This window comes from Paralichthys olivaceus, chromosome 18, assembly GCF_024713975.1.
Source record: "Paralichthys olivaceus isolate ysfri-2021 chromosome 18, ASM2471397v2, whole genome shotgun sequence".
NCBI classification, from domain to species: Eukaryota; Metazoa; Chordata; class Actinopteri; order Pleuronectiformes; family Paralichthyidae; genus Paralichthys; species Paralichthys olivaceus.
Genome location: NC_091110.1, coordinates 20,725,197 through 20,742,500, shown reverse-complemented (window position 1 = coordinate 20,742,500; position 17,304 = coordinate 20,725,197). Strand labels below are relative to the sequence as shown.

At 45.3% G+C, this 17,304-nt stretch overlaps 3 protein-coding genes across 3 annotated transcripts; 2 read left to right on the top strand and 1 right to left on the bottom strand.

The window, feature by feature from the left end:
* Positions 1 to 3,583: 3,583 nt before the first annotated feature.
* Positions 3,584 to 7,654, top strand: ntmt1 (N-terminal Xaa-Pro-Lys N-methyltransferase 1). Its single transcript, XM_069514334.1, has 4 exons — positions 3,584 to 3,744; positions 5,740 to 5,899; positions 6,214 to 6,466; positions 6,627 to 7,654. Exons 2-4 carry the CDS (start codon positions 5,741 to 5,743, stop codon positions 6,881 to 6,883), a joined length of 669 nt encoding a protein of 222 aa, XP_069370435.1. The 5' UTR covers positions 3,584 to 3,744; position 5,740; the 3' UTR covers positions 6,884 to 7,654.
* A 497-nt stretch (positions 7,655 to 8,151) lies between these two features.
* Positions 8,152 to 13,327, bottom strand: ndor1 (NADPH dependent diflavin oxidoreductase 1). The gene is made up of 15 exons (XM_069514331.1): positions 13,180 to 13,327; positions 12,392 to 12,537; positions 12,203 to 12,280; positions 11,887 to 11,984; positions 11,704 to 11,802; positions 11,302 to 11,403; positions 10,980 to 11,180; positions 10,708 to 10,835; positions 10,317 to 10,528; positions 10,030 to 10,137; positions 9,796 to 9,910; positions 9,401 to 9,547; positions 9,142 to 9,260; positions 8,737 to 8,831; positions 8,152 to 8,377 (listed from the first exon to the last, which is right to left on the bottom strand). Exons 2-15 carry the CDS (start codon positions 12,524 to 12,526, stop codon positions 8,233 to 8,235), a joined length of 1,782 nt encoding a protein of 593 aa, XP_069370432.1. The 5' UTR covers positions 12,527 to 12,537; positions 13,180 to 13,327; the 3' UTR covers positions 8,152 to 8,232.
* Positions 13,328 to 13,546: 219 nt separating this feature from the next.
* On the top strand, positions 13,547 to 17,267 carry psmb10 (proteasome 20S subunit beta 10). The gene is made up of 8 exons (XM_069514333.1): positions 13,547 to 13,933; positions 15,065 to 15,158; positions 15,274 to 15,371; positions 15,620 to 15,760; positions 15,867 to 15,982; positions 16,095 to 16,153; positions 16,581 to 16,732; positions 17,024 to 17,267. Exons 1-8 carry the CDS (start codon positions 13,869 to 13,871, stop codon positions 17,133 to 17,135), a joined length of 837 nt encoding a protein of 278 aa, XP_069370434.1. The 5' UTR covers positions 13,547 to 13,868; the 3' UTR covers positions 17,136 to 17,267.
* Positions 17,268 to 17,304: the final 37 nt, after the last annotated feature.

Sequence of the window (17,304 nt, the reverse complement as noted above, 5' to 3'; positions counted from 1 at the left end):
AGCTTCACCTGCAGCTTCACCTGCAGCTTCTTCTGCAGCTTCACCTGCAGCTTCTTCTGCAGCTTCTTCTGCAGCTTCACCTGCAGCTTCACCTGCAGCTTCTTCTGCAGCTTCACCTGCAGCTTCTTCTGCAGCTTCTTCTGCAGCTTCTTCTGCAGCTTCACCTGCAGCTTCTTCTGCAGCTTCTTCTGCAGCTTCACCTGCAGCTTCACCTGCAGCTTCTTCTGCAGCTTCACCTGCAGCTTCACCTGCAGCTTCTTCTGCAGCTTCACCTGCAGCTTCTTCTGCAGCTTCTTCTGCAGCTTCACCTGCAGCTTCTTCTGCAGCTTCACCTGCAGCTTCTTCTGCAGCTTCACCTGCAGCTTCACTTGTTCCAACAGCTCCACCTTGAAATCTCCTCCTAGGAGCTTCTGCATTTTTAAAGTTAATCCTTCATGTTATTATGTTTAATAAGTTGTAATGTTGAGAATAAAATCCAAATATCCAGAGTAAATAAAGTCTGGGAAGAATTCTTAGATGAAGATTCAGGATTTTTCTTTAACTTTGCAAAGTTGAGCATTTTTCAACAACTGAGTTCATATTTCAGGGGATGATGCACAGATCTGGAATCAGAACCAGAATCAGTTTGGGGGGAATTTGTTTATTACAACATAATTAAACTACTAAACAAATGTTAACGCCAAAATTCCACAGGCACCAGAGATGGAAAGAGTAAGTGTCTGAAATGTCTCAAGTTGCATCATGGGTACGTGTAGGATGCAATGCTTTTGGAAATGGGCCCAAACTGTGGATTCAGATGATTCTCATCTCCTGATTGTTCCTCTTCACTTTAGGGAAATGTCTTTTTAAACTGGCGGAGTTTTCCTTTAACTTGATGCATGAAGTCATCATTAAACCCTGAATCTGGGAGAAGAAAACAGAGATGCTCAGTTTCCTGCAAGAAACCAAATGTTCAGCGTGTGTGTGTGTGTGTGTGTGTGTGTGTGTGTGTGTGTGTGTGTGTGTGTGTGTGGGCGGGGGGGGGGGGGTCTTCTCCTGCTGCCGTGAGGAGGAATGAAATGTGTTAACACACAACACAAGCTCTCACACACACACACCGTGTAACACACAGATGTTTCTCAGCTTGTCACTGTAGATACACGTCATCAGACGGATCCTTATGTTCTTCCTCGTCTCTTCTGAAAACTGACTGAGCAGCACCACCGGAAATGGTGGGGGGGGCAAACTCTCGACTCTGTGCTGCCCTCAAGTGGATGTACTGCTGAACAGCCATGGAGTACCACCAACCCCCGTGAGGGGGCAGTGTAGCCAACAGATTAAGAAAGACGACCATAAGACACGAGGAAGAAATGTCAACAATGGTGGAAACTTTGAGGAGGAAGTGAACTTGAAAGTTTCCACCAGAGTTCACCAGAGTTTCTTCTGTCCTCTGAAGACCCAGCAGACTGACAGCAGCAACTCCATGTTCCACTCCAGCCCAGCAGGGGGCGGCAGCAGAGCCTTTACCTGGGGCCAGTCAGTCTTTAATCAATATGAATGGATTTATTTACACTTTAGACATTTTTTAATTTAAAGACTCTAATATCTCTACATTTCCCTTACGACATGCTAACATCCTGCTGCTAACGCTTGTTCCAGCAAAGAGACAAAATGATCACTTTATTTTAATGTTACAAACAAGTCACGTGTTTAATCTTCACTAGTGAACTTCACTTCACTAACTTCACTGAAACATTAGATTGATGGTTACGTCTTCATCTTTCTGCTTTGGCAATGTGTGCAACTACAGCTGCATGGTCTCAGCTGTGGACACGATGTCTTCTGATTCGACCACCAGCAGGATCTCAGAGACACATTCACTCACGTCGGGACTTATGCTCCTGAAGCTCTGATGTCAGATGGAAACATCTCAGAGAAGAGACTGAAACATGCTGCGTGTTCCTGGATCTTCTCCGGCAGCCTCTAGTAAAACATCTGTAAGATGTCAGCTAGAGTCCATGACAGAAAACATCTGGAACAACATGTCCACACTACATGTCCACACTACATGTCCACACAACATGTCCACACAACATGTCCACACAACATGTCCACACTACATGTCCACACTACATGTCCACACAACATGTCCACACTACATGTCCACACAACATGTCCACACTACATGTCCACACAACATGTCCACACTACATGTCCACACAACATGTCCACACTACATGTCCACACAACATGTCCACACTACATGTCCACACAACATGTCCACACAACATGTCCACACTACATGTCCACACAACATGTCCACACTACATGTCCACACAACATGTCCACACTACATGTCCACACAACATGTCCACACTACATGTCCACACTACATGTCCACACAACATGTCCACACTACATGTCCACACAACATGTCCACACTACATGTCCACACAACATGTCCACACAACATGTCCACACTACATGTCCACACTACATGTCCACACAACATGTCTACACTACATGTCCACACTACATGTCCACACTACATGTCCACACAACATGTCCACACTACATGTCCACACAACATGTCAGGATCTGCTGCTTCTTCACGTTGGACTCAGATGGACCATAGATGTATGTAAAGAGTTGGGAGACAAAACACTGTTGATGGTTAAAGAGAAAACACAGAAATCTGAAAATGTCTAGATCCAGTTTCTGTTACAAACTGAATATTCATCCTGAAGGTTTTTTCCATTACCAACAACACTGGAGCTGTTGAGCTGATCCACACCAAGTCTCTCTGTCTGTAGCTGTCTGTCTCTCTGTCTGTCTGTCTCTCTCTCTGTCTGTAGCTGTCTGTCTCTCTGTCTGTCTGTCTCTCTGTCTGTCTGTCTCTCTCTCTGTCTGTAGCTGTCTGTCTCTCTGTCTGTCTGTCTGTCTCTCTGTAGTTGTCTGTCTGTAGCTGTCTGTGTGTCTGTCTGTCTGTCGTTGTCTGTCTGTAGTTGTCTGTCTCTCTGTCTGTGTGTCTGTAGCTGTCTGTGTGTCTGTCTGTAGCTGTCTGTCTCTGGAACATCTACATGATGTGTCTCCCTGTGAGGCTGTTCCTGTCTGTTGCCTGGCAACAGAGGGGGGAATAGTGGAGGTGACGAGTGATGGTGAGCCCGAGGGAGAGAGGAGGAGGGAGAGGGAGGGAGAGAGACAGAAAGAAGGAGGAGAAGAGAGAGGGAGAGAGGGGAGGGGAGGAGAGAGAGGAGGGAGAGGAGGGAGGACAGATGAGAGAGAGGAGAGAGAGGAGGGGAGGAGAGAGAGGGGGGAGGGAATGGAGGGATCAATATCTAATTTCAGTGCTGAGCTCACTGATGACAGTTTCCCAATAAACCTGAGTGTGTGTGTGTGTGTGTGTGTGTGTGTGTGTGTGTGAGACAGACAGACACACACTGATGGTCACTTTACAGGCAAGCTGCGCTGTACTGCTCATGACCCTATATATATATATATATATAAGTATATATATAAATATATATATATATATTTATATATATAGGGTCATGAGCACGGTTCTCCAGCAGGGGCGCTCTTGTCTCAGCAACCAAATAAGGAAATGACGTTCATCTGGAGACGTCATCAAGTTGCCGCAAATAGAAACGTTGGCTGAGCTGAGACACGAGAGACAGAGACCGGGGACCGGGAGACAGACAGGGAGACAGACAGGGAGACACAGAGAGAGAGAGGACCGGGGGGAGGCAGCTGACTGGAGAACAGGTCAGTGTTGATTTAAAACTTTCAATAAAGTTTAATTCAAACAGAGGAAACCGAGCTGTCAGTGGTTAGCTAGTTAACAAGCTAGTTAGCTAGCTAGTTTGGTAAGGTAAGTGTATGTACATGTATGTATATATATATATATATATATATATATATATATATATATGTATATATATATATATACATACGTGTGTATGTGTGTCCAGTCGTAACCTGAGGACAGTGAATGTCCCCCCACCCCCCCCCCCCCCCCCCCCTCTATGTGGGACAACCTGATCCTCTGTTAAATCTCTGCGTTCATGTTCCTCCTCCTGGTTTTCATCATAATCTGATGGTTCACTCTTCTTTCTAATGTCTCTTATGTCTCTAACGTCTCTAATGTTTCTAATGTCTCTAATGTCTCTAACGTCTCTAATGTTTCTAATGTTTCTAATGTCTCTAACGTTTCTAATGTCTCTAACGTCTCTAATGTCTCTAATGTCTCTAACGTCTCTTATGTCTCTAACGTTTCTAATGTCTCTAATGTCTCTGATGTCTCTTATGTCTCTAACGTTTCTAATGTCTCTAATGTCTCTGATGTCTCTAATGTCTCTAGTGTTTCTAATGTCTCTAATGTCTCTAATGTCTCTAACGTCTCTTATGTCTCTAACGTTTCTAATGTCTCTAATGTCTCTAATGTCTCTAACGTTTCTAATGTCTCTAATGTCTCTGATGTCTCTAATGTCTCTAGTGTTTCTAATGTCTCTAATGTCTCTAATGTCTCTAACGTCTCTTATGTCTCTAACGTTTCTAATGTCTCTAATGTCTCTGATGTCTCTAATGTCTCTAGTGTTTCTAATGTCTCTAACGTTTCTAATGTCTCTATTGTCTCTAATGTCTCTAACGTCTCTAATGTTTCTAATGTCTCTAATGTCTCTAACGTTTCTAATGTCTCTAATGTCTCTGATGTCTCTTATGTCTCTAACGTTTCTAATGTCTCTAATGTCTCTGATGTCTCTAATGTCTCTAGTGTTTCTAATGTCTCTAATGTCTCTAATGTCTCTAACGTCTCTTATGTCTCTAACGTTTCTAATGTCTCTAATGTCTCTGATGTCTCTAATGTCTCTAGTGTTTCTAATGTCTCTAACGTTTCTAATGTCTCTATTGTCTCTAATGTCTCTAACGTCTCTAATGTTTCTAATGTCTCTAATGTCTCTAACATTTCTAATGTCTCTAACGTTTCTAATGTCTCTAACGTCTCTAACGTCTCTAATGTTTCTAATGTCTCTAATGTTTCTAACGTCTCTAACGTCTCTAATGTCTCTAACGTCTCTAACGTCTCTAATGTCTCTGACCTGTTTCCTCCAGTCTGTCTTGTTCAGCCTGTAGAGCTCGAGCAGCTGTTGGTCAAAGGTTCCACATGAAGTAATAAAGTCTCTGAAAACATTTCCAGAACAAGAGATTCAGAGAATCAATGAAACGAGTTTGAAATGTTTGTGTCTCAGTAAATGATCAGTCACATGACGACTGCTGACAGCTGAGCTGCTGCAGAGGGTGGACATTCTACTGCCGTCCGTCTGTCTCTCTGTCTGTCTGTCTCTGTTTGTCTGTCTCTCTCTGTCTCTCTGTTTGTCTGTCTCACTGTCTGTCTGTCTCTCTGTTTGTCTGTCTCACTGTCTGTCTCTCTGTTTGTCTCTCTGTCTGTCTCACTGTCTGTCTGTCTCTCTGTTTGTCTGTCTCACTGTCTGTCTGTCTCTCTGTCTGTCTGTCTCACTGTCTGTCTCTCTGTCTGTCTCTCTGTCTGTCTCACTGTCTGTCTGTCTCTGTTTGTCTGTCTCACTGTCTGTCTCTCTGTTTGTCTGTCTCACTGTCTGTCTCTCTGTCTGTCTCACTGTCTGTCTCTCTGTCTGTCTGTCCCACTGTCTGTCTCTCTGTGTCCTTCAGCGATGTAACTTTGTTCAAACAGTAAAATTCTTGTTGTCGTCATCATGTGGTTTTAAACTTGTCATCTAACAGGATGGGGGACATGGCACAAGACGAGACAAGCTTCTACTCCAACGCTGAGGATTACTGGAGGGACGTGTCCCCCACAGTGGACGGGATGCTGGGAGGCTACGGCAGCATCTCCAACATCGACATCAATGGGTCAAAGGCGTTTCTGCACAAGTTCCTCGGTGTAAGAACTTTTCTTCTTGTGTGAATTTAAAAGTTCAGTGGTGACATCATCCGTTAGTCTGACACGCCCCCTCATCAACTTCATCACAAACAAATACAACCAGATATTTAGAACTGAAACGAACAGATCAACATGAATTAGAGAAATAAACGTGCATCGTGAATCTTCTGAAATGGATCAAGAGGTTGAAGGTGACCACGACTCTGATAGATTATCAGTATTACACATTGAAAACAGAAATTAAAGAACATTTGTCATCGTCTTTTGTGCGTTGTGCTAAAGCTCATGACTTCTGGGATTTTCTGCTGTTGAAGGAAGGGGACGGGAAGACGGGGACGGGCTGCGCTCTGGACTGTGGCGCCGGCATCGGGAGAATCACCAAGCGCCTGCTGCTGCCTCTGTTCGACAAAGTGGACCTGGTGGACGTGACGCAGGAGTTCCTGGACAAAGCCAAGACGTACCTGGGGGAGGAGAGCAAGAGAGTGGGGAACTACTTCTGCAGCGGCCTGCAGGACTTCGTACCCGAGAGCGGACGCTACGATGTCATCTGGATCCAGTGGGTCATCGGTGAGTCTGGTCGCCGGGGGGTCTGAGGAGTGACCACGAATTCTGTCGCTGTGTTCTAGAGACGCGAGAACAAAACGTAGTCGTGTGAATACGACCACAGTCAAACTTCATGGTATCTTGTTCTCTACCGAAGACGTGACGTTCCCTTGTCCGTTTCCAGGTCACCTGACAGACGACCACCTGGTGGAGTTCCTGCGTCGCTGCCAGAAAGCCCTGCGGCCCAACGGCCTCGTCGTCATCAAGGACAACATGTCGTACGAGGGCGTGGTCCCTGACGAGGTCGACAGCAGCGTGTGCCGCGAGCTGGCGATAGTTCGCAGTCTGGTGAGCAGAGCCGGCCTTCGCATCGTCCACGAGGAGCAACAGATGAACTTCCCCAAGGAGATCTACCAGGTCCACACGCTGGCCCTCAGATAGACAGGAAGCACGGCGGCCTCCTATATTTAAGTGTTTTTATGTTGAGATGGTGTTTCAGCAAATCTATTCATCATGTTTCTGGAAGTGTTCTGTCGTGTGATGAGTTGTGGAGCGTGTGCGTTGCTTAAAGCCGAGCCGTGTTGTCAGGACACACGATAAAGTAACATCACGCCTTCGTCCAGCTCCCGTCCAAGACAAACTCCAGCTTCCTGTTTTAGTCTCTCAGGTCAAAGGTCACGTCGGCCAATAGAAACTGATGCTCTGTGTGAAGCAGGTCAATCGGTTTTCTGCCACGACGAACAACAGCAGCACGTTTGTTACCGGCTGTGGAAGTGTGACATCACATCCTGTACTGGAGCAGGAAGACTCACGCGTCTGTCACGTTACGTTTTTGTTCCAGTTTTCAGAAGTGGAGCATCTTCATCCCTTTTAATCCTGTTACACCACAAACTGTCATCTCGTTACCGAGTTGTGTTTTATCAGAAAGAACGACGACCTGTAAAATAAAGACCTGCTGCTCCTCTGCTACAGACCTCGCTGAGTTTTAAACCCTCCAGAACTTCGACAGGAGAATATCACATCGTAGCCTGTGGTACCATGGATGGTTAAAATATTACGGCTGATAATCAGATCTGGAGATACGAGACAGAGACACGATATTAAGATACAAGTTTTTAAATGGAATCTTTGGCTTTTGGATCTTCTGATATTTGCAGTTGTTCTCTTTGACTCTGGATCTTTATTAAGAATAAAACTATGAATTCATTGAAAGATTCATTGTTGTGAATGTTCAACTGACTCACTGTAGTTCACCTGTTTTTTCAGCTTGATTCAGTAACTCAGCGTTCACAAGAGAAATAAGTGTCACTGAATATTAAATTCTTACGTATTTAATCGTTAATCTTCAGAGACGACAGCGTGTTCTGGATCAGAGCTAAAGGAGTATTTTAGACTAAATGTTAGAGGCAGCGTGACACTGGATACTTCAATGAGTTATTTTATTACGTCTGTGTTTTAGTTCCAAGATTAACTTCAGAACTGATCAACATGAAACCTGCTGAGAAGATGGACTGAACTTCATCTCCTGATCGTTTCATTTTCTTTAACATCGGAGAGAAGTTTCCTCATCTTCAGGTTTTTATATTCCTGCACTCTCTGGTATCATGAACGTTCTCGAACTTCAGAGAAACTTTCTGAGTCTGTTTCTCATATTTCAGCAGCTCCGTGTTTTCTGTCTGAGCAGCTGAGAAGAAGCTGGAACCACGTGGTGAAGGTACAGACCAAACTTTAATGTTCAAACATGCTCGTGAACAAACACGCCTCGATCCTGTGTCACAGTCAACACGTGATCAAGACCACGTCTCGCTCTGGAGTCGCCCCGCCCTCTCCATGGCCACCAGCATTTGCTCGGCTTCCTCTGCGGACACACCCCCTTCCTGCTGGAACGCGCCTCTCAAAGCGTCGCTCACGCTGGCTGGCATCTGTTTAGCATTTCTGCTCAGAAACAACACAGATTCAGCAGCGGTAAGATACAGACGATACACAAACATGATCCAACCAATAAAACGCCAGGTAGTGATGACCAATCACATCGTCCAGCTCTCGGTGAACAAGCAGAAGCTACTTGAGCGAAGCATGAGAACAAACGAAAAACCTCTGACGGCTCTGCACCGTGAAAAAGATTCATGAGAAGTTACAAAATGTTCATATCAATAGAAAACGACTGAGCTGCCATGATTATTTGGATGATTCTATTGATTAGTTGTATGAATCTTTGTTTTCCTAAACGACAGAGTCAAGCAGAACGTCATCGACTTCTTACTCTTGGTTACAGACTCTCGGTCTGGACTCACCCAGCGATGTAGAAGCAGCCACGTTTATTAGCGATCAGATCCCAAAGGAGCGCAGCGTTCTCCGTCACGCGGTGCTGCACGTACACCTTCTCCTCCTGAGAACAAACACTCAGTCAGCATCGGGGCAGAGCTGCAGCTGATGTGTGGGGGGGCAGGGGCCGAGGTGAGGTCAACACATAGGCGGTGTTAGCAATGAACTCTGGGTATTGTAGGAAAAGGTTGAGCGGATTTTACGGCTGACTTATGTTTTCAGATTGTCCGTCGCTCTCTCGATGTCTCGATCTCTGAGGAATCTGCTGTTATGATATTTAATCCGAATGATCAATCATAATGTTTTTGGGTTTACTGGAGATGATGATGAGGAGTTTTCATCACTTCCTGTGATGGTGAGTGTGTGTGTGGGACCTGGTCTCGTGAGAAGGCAGTGAAGAGGGTCAGATGTCCGGCCTCCGTCATCTCCTCCCACTCGGACCTGAAGTAAAAGTCCTTGGACTCGGAGCGACAGCCGAAGAACAGGACGTTGGCTAAGAGCGGGAAGAGGAGGAGGACGAGGAGGAGGACGAGGAGGAGGAAGAGGAGGAGGAAGGGGAGGAGGAAGGGGAGGAGTTTCACGTCAGAATTGTGACAAGATGTGATGTGAAAGTCGCAGCAGTGAAGATCTCACCGGTTTTTCCCTCAGCGCTCCTCTCTTGTAACGCCGACCTGAACGGTGCCACTCCTGTTCCAGGTCCGACCATGATGACAGGAGTGTCCTGCTCTGTAGGGAACTTCAGACTTCCCTTCTTCACCCACAGAGGAACGCACACGTCCCCTGAACAACAGTCAATCATCATCAGGACTTTATTCTACCTGCTTTTTGTTTTTAACTGCAGGACGTTTACTTTGTTAGCAAATACTTTTGATTCACCATTTACAATTTCTATGAAAATATTCAATCACATTTCAGAAAATCTGCTTTCAGACTGTGGAGAATCTCTTCCCTGACATGTTCCTGTTGAATGACCCAGGCTGTCGAGAACAAACGAATGAGCCGATCAGAAAGAAGAAATGAGCTCAGACCTTGTTCAGGGTCCAGGGAGGATAACCAGGTGGAGCAGAGGCCTCTTCGTGGTTTATACAACTTGGTTTTGTAGCGAACAACAGCGACGAGGATCTGAAGCCTGTTTGGATGAACCTGTGTGGAGACACAACATCTCTGGAAGAAGGATTTCATCTTGGTTTCTCCTCCATGAACGAACATCCAGAAGAAACACAGCACATGTATTGTTATTGTGAAGGAGGAGGAGGAGTTACCTCGAGAGAGGAGGCGATGGAGAAAGATCGATGCTGGATCTCAGGGAAAAGATCCAGGAGATAATCCACTTTGAGTTCGGCTGTAGTGTTTGGGAAATCTGCCAAAACCTGCGGCGACACATGAACCTCAACACGTGGAACCAAAGACGAGTTCATAGATATGAAGCCTAAAACTGAATCTGACTCCTGCTGTTGCGTCATTTGAAAGCTGCTGTGACGCATTAAAGTCCTGCGAGAAAAGTCCGGCAGGTTCATTATCGTTATTGACATTGACTCTCGGTCGTCACCTCCAGTGCGGTGCGTCGCGGTTGGTTGCAGTAGCTGTGCAGCTCGGTCTGACCTACAGCCGAGCTAAACTCCATCAGCTTCTCCCGCTCCAGCTCGTTGGTGGCGAACGTGGACAGCAGCTCAAAGAAGGAGCGACGAGGCACAGCGGCGATGTCCAGGTAGCTCTCCACCAGGTGGCGCACAGTGCAAGGCTGAGGAAGTCTGGCTGGAACTGAGAAGACAAAGAGGCTCAAAGCAAAGGTGACGCAGAGGAACTATGAAAAGTGGAATAAAGAAATGAAGGGAGGAAAAATCAAGGCAAAATTCAGAAGGACATTTTGAAATGAAATGTAATTTACTGGTTTACTAAATGTCTGTTTGTTGACACCTGAAGTTTCGGGTCACACCGACCTGCAGTGTTGTCCGTGGCTCTGAGCGTGAATCTGGCCTCTGGATCTAATCTCAGCAGATGGCAGAATTGTCCTACGTCTTCTGGTGCGTTACAGGGACGTATGTTCACCACGTCACCGGCACCAAACCTGCACAACAACACTTTGTTTTGAAAAGGACACTGAGCTGTGACTTCACTCGTGTCCATCAACAACATGAACCTTTTACAATCTTTCTTTTCCTGCTCACTGTTCTGAAAATGCACCGTCTGTCTAATTGTCTTCACTTCTTACTCGATGTTGGATCCAGTGATGTCAAACTCTATGAGCCTCACATCCTGGAAGTGGGACACGTCTGATACTCTCCTGTTGGACACCAGTCTAGCGGGAAAGGGTCGAGACGCGGAGTGGACAGTTTGCTCCGTGTTCCTCAGCCTGTTGTCGGCCTCCTCCTTCACGTCATCCAGGAAGTGGAACATGTATGTTGGAGGGAGTCTGCCACACGGAACAACAACAAAAACTGTGTAGACAACTAAACTGAGAAAAAAGTTTATTATAGGAAATAATTATTTCCAAAGACTGAGAATCGAAACAACCACATCAGGTGGATACTCACGGTTCATCGTCCCTCAGTGGAGCCACATCAGCCACAGACGGACACAAGACAAACACCTTCTCCCAAAATGAAGCGAGCCACGGGTCGATCACAGCGTCCGAACTGTTTCAAACAAGAGTTTACAACAGCAACGTCACGGGTTTGATTCCAGATGTAATCAAACTCAGCTTAACTCAAACGTACACAAAAAACATATCATACAGTTCAATAGTACATTCTGTAAATGTATCATGAACATGAACCAGCGTGAGATAGAAACTATACAGAAAAGATGTGCACTCAACAACTTCTATATATATATATTGTTTTTTATCAAACAGTTTATGGTTAAACTAGTTTGAGTTTCTGTTCTGAAGCCTCAGTTTCACATTGTGTTCAGCCAGTGTACGTTCATGTTCTTACCCCAGATCATGTTGGTCATCGACCAGCCCGACAGGAAGCAGTGCACGGGCCCCGAGCTGCAGGAGGCGCTTATGAAGCTTCTTGGCCACAAAGTTGAACCTGCGGACAAAAGCAGTTAAAGCTTTGAAACCAGCGAGTGATTCTAAACGTGGAGCACGAGAAGAGGAGCAGTGAAGGACTGACTTTGGATAGGACGAGTCCCCGAGGCCCAGAACTGCACAGTCCAGTCGACTGAGAGATCCAACAGGTAAAGACTTCTTGAAGAGAAACCTCCAGAAGTTCTGAGGATGAAAAAGTTAAGACGAGCACAGAAACTACTACCAGCAAATCAAACTGTCATTTCAACAACCGTGAGTAAAACACGTTAATAACGACTCAAATAAAACGTTTGTCAGGAATTCCCTACTGATACTAGAAACAATAATATAACAATTCATTATATTAACTATTATTTCTCTCACCTTGTTCTATTTATGATCTTTGTTAGTCGTTCGATTACCTTCATGTTGTCTGGAGGTTCTCCTTGTCCGGTGGTGGAACACACAAAAACCACCAGGGGCTCTGAGATCAAGTCGGCCTGTTTGACGAGAGGAACACACTCAGTGTTTTCAGGTGATTCATGTGATGGAGCAGTGAAGGCAGCGTCACTGCAGTGACTGTAAACCAGCAGAGTCATAATCACACTGACCACGTTGTAACTATCCAGAGCCAACACTTGAACCTGCAGCCACTTCCTCTTGGCCTGTCGTAGGATCCTCTGAGCCGTGTCCTGGGCGGTTCCAGTCTGACTCCCGTACAGGACCAGGAGACGGGGCTTCATCATTAGGATCGATTCTTTGAAAACACCAAGGAGATGGAACTGAATCTCTTCAAACTCACAATAAATACTAAATAACTGAGTCTCTTCCAACAACAAGGAGACGGAAATACTAGAAAATAGTTGCATCCAAAGTGCACCACGTTGTGTGATTCCAGAGAAGGAACCAAGAGGACTCTGCATCGGTACTTCTTTAAAACGACCTGGTACAAAACAAAAACTATTTCCACGGATGTTTTGAAGCAGGATTAAACTCCTCAGATTTAAGTGTGATATAATCAGCACATAGTCTTTGACACTGAGGTGACGTCATACAATGAGATGTCCTGCAGCATTAACATGAGTCAGCAGCAGGTTTACACACGTGACCTTCAATGATCCTGAAGATGACGTCCTCAAACTGGGATTTCAATGTTTTCCTCGATCACTAATGACGGAGCTTTACAGCAAAGATAAAATAATATAATATAATAAAATATTTGATCATATTAGGATTTTAAACTTCATCAACAGAGCAGAGAATAAGTTTGTCATCATCAGACACTGTCGTAACTCATCCACGTTGCTAACTGCTAACAGGCTAGCTACGTAACAGTTTAGATGTTTGTCGTATGTATGTGACGTGTACAATATAAATATGAAATATATAAACTACAAACCGCTGCTGCTCCAGAGTCACGTTTTAAATAGTCTGATAATAAACAGCGCAGCGAGCACAGCACTTCCGCATTCTCAACACTGCATCACACTTTACGGCGAAGCCCGATTAGACTTGTGATTGGCCTGCGCACTGGTGGTGCGTTCAAAGACACAGAGAAGATCAGAAATATGAAAAACAATCGGTTCACAGGAGAGAAAAAGCATCTGGTCACTACTTCAGATTTAAAGATATTATTCTGTCTGTTCTTGGTAAACACACAAAACTCACTATTATCAACTCAAAATGTATCGTTACATTATCATGATGTAATGGTCCTGAATCCGGTTTTATTTTGAAACGTTTCAGCGTTTTTAATTCACTGGAAGAAACTGAGTAAAAACCCTTCAGCAGTTCACTGAGGTGTCTTAAAGACAGGGACACGGTTTATCAAACAAGAGTCTTCGGTGAGACGTGTCCAATTCAGGTCTTCTGTTCTTTAAGACATTTTATTCTAAAAGGAAGTAAAGTGGGAGAAAGTTGGGTTTTCTCCTCTCGCGCCAGTGTTTCCTTTTTTACAGTGTGACGCAGGAAGGCCTCGCTGAACAAGTGAAAGTAAAAGTAGAAACAAGAGAAAAGCTCTGACACGAGACAGATTCTTGTCTCCAGGTCCACAGTTGTGTTGTTCTTGTTTCCAGGTCCACAGTGAAGATGCTGCACAGCGGGAGAAGCTCGGAGCTGCAGTCTGGAGGATTCTGCTTCGAGAACAGCCGCAGGTGAGAAACACGCACCTGCTGAGACTGACGGTAGATATATCCACACTGTGTACAAGTACATATAGAGATATGTATTTGTACAAGCTGTCAATCACACGGTGGTATCCAGCATCTAAATGATCTTAACTGATAAATGAACATCAGCTGTTTGAAGAAGACTTGAAACTCCTGAGGACAAAGTTTACTGACGTTATAAAGTGAGAGGAGACGTCTTCTATAGAAACTACCAGAGGAGACATCTTCTATAGAAACTACCAGGGGAGACGTCTTCTATAGAAACTACCAGAGGAGACGTCTTCTATAGAAACTACCAGGGGAGACGTCTTCTATAGAAACTACCAGTAAACACGTCTTCTATAGAAACTACCAGGGGAGACGTCTTCTACAGAAACTACCAGTAAACACATCTTCTATAGAAACTACCAGGGGAGACGTCTTCTATAGAAACTACCAGTAAACACGTCTTCTATAGAAACTACCAGAGGAGACATCTTCTATAGAAACTACCAGAGGAGACATCTTCTATAGAAACTACCAGTAAACACATCTTCTATAGAAACTACCAGGGGAGACGTCTTCTATAGAAACTACCAGTAAACACGTCTTCTATAGAAACTACCAGAGGAGACATCTTCTATAGAAACTACCAGTAAACACATCTTCTACAGAAACTACCAGAGGAGACATCTTCTATAGAAACTACCAGTAAACACATCTTCTATAGAAACTACCAGAGGAGACATCTTCTATAGAAACTACCAGAGGAGATATTTCCTCGTTCAGCTCGTTCTTCTCTCACTGATGTTCAAGTTTCTGATCAGTTTGGTTTGAATCAGTTATTTGATGATGTATAAACAGGCTGAGACGACATGATTGACAGCTGACACTGGCTCAGGATTGGACAAGACAGTGCATGGGCTGGTCCCTGATATCATTATCAGGGACGTTTGGGGTTCTACACATTTGTCGTTGCTGTGGAATAATGTATCCAGCTGTTCTGGGGGCCCCTCAGCTCAGGGCTCAATCACTCACTGTTTTGTGCTCATACTGTGATAACCCACTGTTGTGTACATCCACTCGTGGGCAGTGAACACAACAGTTCCAGGATGTTAATGATATCCTCATTTCCAGAAACGCAGTGTTGGAGTCCAACTTGTCTGAACTCGGCTTCAAAGCTCCCAATGCCAGAAAAACAGGGACAACCATCGCTGGGATGGTTTACAAGGTGAGCATCTCACTCAGAGACGTGCAGAGCGGCCTGGTGCCCTTTAATTAGAGTCAGGTACTGAACAGTGGACGTGGTCCAGGCGTGCTGAGTATTTTCTGTCCTTGTCCCTCAGGACGGAGTGATCCTGGGAGCTGACACCAGGGCCACAGACGACATGGTGGTGGTGGAAAAAAACTGCATGAAGATTCACTACATCGCTCCAAAGATCTAGTGAGTGAGAGCAGTTAGTTCATCAGCTTCAAAGCAGAAGATGTTTTCAGACAAGAACTCTGGAGAATCTCCTGAACGCAGCAGCAGATCGAACATTCAGGCGAGGGGTGGGGCCTGTAGAGCAGCAGGAGGCGGGACATGACGTATAAATTGTGCTGTGGAAAGATCAGTGGTTTGTTCGAGTAGCGTGAGAAGAACGTCAGCGTCACGTTCACACAGCTGAACTGTGTCTTGTGTGTTCTGTGTAGTTGCTGTGGAGCTGGCGTGGCTGCAGACGCCGTCGTCACCACACAGATCATAGCGTCCAACGTGGAGCTGCACATGCTCAACACCGGGCGACCTCCCCTCGTCGCCATGGTAACCCGGCAGCTGAAACAGATGCTGTTCAGGTTTGATTCTCTGGGTTTTCTCCAGTCAACTGTGTGAAGGATGTTTGATGGGTCAGAGAAGAACTGGATGGTTTTTAAATGCTGCATGATTTGCGTCTGGGTTCAGGTACCAGGGCCACATTGGTTCATCTCTGATTGTTGGAGGAGTGGATGTGACGGGAGCGAACCTGTACAGTGTTTACCCTCACGGCTCCTATGACAAGCTGCCTTTCGTCACCATGGGTACGTGTGCTCTGTCTACTCAAGGTTTCACTTTTGTTTCTTATGACCAAAATAATCCAGGTTCACTGAGGGCCTGGACCAAAAGCTGTCTGATGTTTGACTGTGGTTTCAGGTTCTGGAGCTGCAGCTGCCGTCTCTGTATTTGAGGACAGATTCAAACCAAAGATGGAGGTGAGACGATGAATCCAATAATCAGATGTGATGTGAATTAATAGAGTTCATCCTAAAGTTATGTTGCAAATAAAAGTCTGTTGTGTAACTGTGTATATTCAACAATAATACAAAGACAACACACAAATCAGGAACACAAAATAAAATGTGAATCATCTGCTCAGAATAAACGACCACTGAAGAACCAGAGAGCTGAAGTGTTTTCAGTGATAAACTCAGTTGTGTTATATATAAATCATAGAATATAGAGTCTGTTTATTCTCATGTATTAAGGTTGTGATGCCTCCATCACAAACATTTGGCGTTGTGTATTATTGACTGGGTCATGTGCTGTGAGTCAATACAGGAAGGGACTGAGGGGTCAAAGGTCGACCTGCGGTTCAGTCAGTACCATAGAACCACCTGTCTGTGTCTCTCTGTGTTTCAGCTGGAGGAGGCCAAGCAGCTCGTTCGAGACGCCATCACTGCCGGGATTCTCTGTGACCTGGGCTCAGGCAGCAACGTGGACTTGTGTGTGATTACCGAGGCCGGAGTGGAGCACCTGCGAGGCTACGACAAGCCGGCGGTCAGAGGCCAGAGGTGAGCGTCCTTCAGTCAGAGCTGCTGACAGAGACTGTAATGATTTCTGTGTTCATCGGAATAAGCAACAATCATTCTAGAACATTTGACACGAGGGTACCACGCACTATGTCGCCCTGAAATAACACATGAATCATTGTGTTATATAGCCAGTAGGGGGTGCTGCAGCCCGTCTCCTCTGGTTCCTCTCTCTTTAATATTGAACTGAGTTTAGTTGTAAAACCTCTTAAAGGTGACACTGACATTTACAGTCCATGTACAAAGCGTGTTCCTCCTCTGTGTCTCTTCCAGAGAGGGACAGTACAGGTTCGACCCCGGCACCACGGCCGTCCTGACCCACAGTGTGACCCCTCTGTCCCTGGATGTGGTGGATCAGTGTGTCCACACCATGGACGCTGAGTGACCCCGGCTCTGATCAGCTGTTTGCATTAAAGCTTCGTTTGTTCAACCAGAATCTGGTTTTACTGCAGTTTGTCACTTTTTCCTCTCGTGAAGTCGAATCGTCACAGTTTCTCATTAAAGTCGTTTCCCATCAGTGTGTGTTTGTTTTCTTCAGCTTCACCTCCGGGCTC

Coding starts and splice junctions, on each gene's coding strand:
- ntmt1 (XM_069514334.1), top strand. CDS start 5,741: ATGGGGGACATGGCACAAGACGAGACAAGCTTCTACTCCAACGCTGAG. Junction 5,900..6,213: donor TTCTGCACAAGTTCCTCGGT/GTAAGAACTTTT, acceptor CTGCTGTTGAAG/GAAGGGGACGGGAAGACGGG. Junction 6,467..6,626: donor CTGGATCCAGTGGGTCATCG/GTGAGTCTGGTC, acceptor GTCCGTTTCCAG/GTCACCTGACAGACGACCAC.
- ndor1 (XM_069514331.1), bottom strand. CDS start 12,526: ATGATGAAGCCCCGTCTCCTGGTCCTGTACGGGAGTCAGACTGGAACC. Junction 10,836..10,979: donor ATCACTGGATCCAACATCGA/GTAAGAAGTGAA, acceptor GTTGTTGTGCAG/GTTTGGTGCCGGTGACGTGG. Junction 9,548..9,795: donor CTCCCTGGACCCTGAACAAG/GTCTGAGCTCAT, acceptor ACTGTTGTTCAG/GGGACGTGTGCGTTCCTCTG.
- psmb10 (XM_069514333.1), top strand. CDS start 13,869: ATGCTGCACAGCGGGAGAAGCTCGGAGCTGCAGTCTGGAGGATTCTGC. Junction 15,372..15,619: donor TACATCGCTCCAAAGATCTA/GTGAGTGAGAGC, acceptor TGTTCTGTGTAG/TTGCTGTGGAGCTGGCGTGG. Junction 15,983..16,094: donor GCTGCCTTTCGTCACCATGG/GTACGTGTGCTC, acceptor CTGTGGTTTCAG/GTTCTGGAGCTGCAGCTGCC.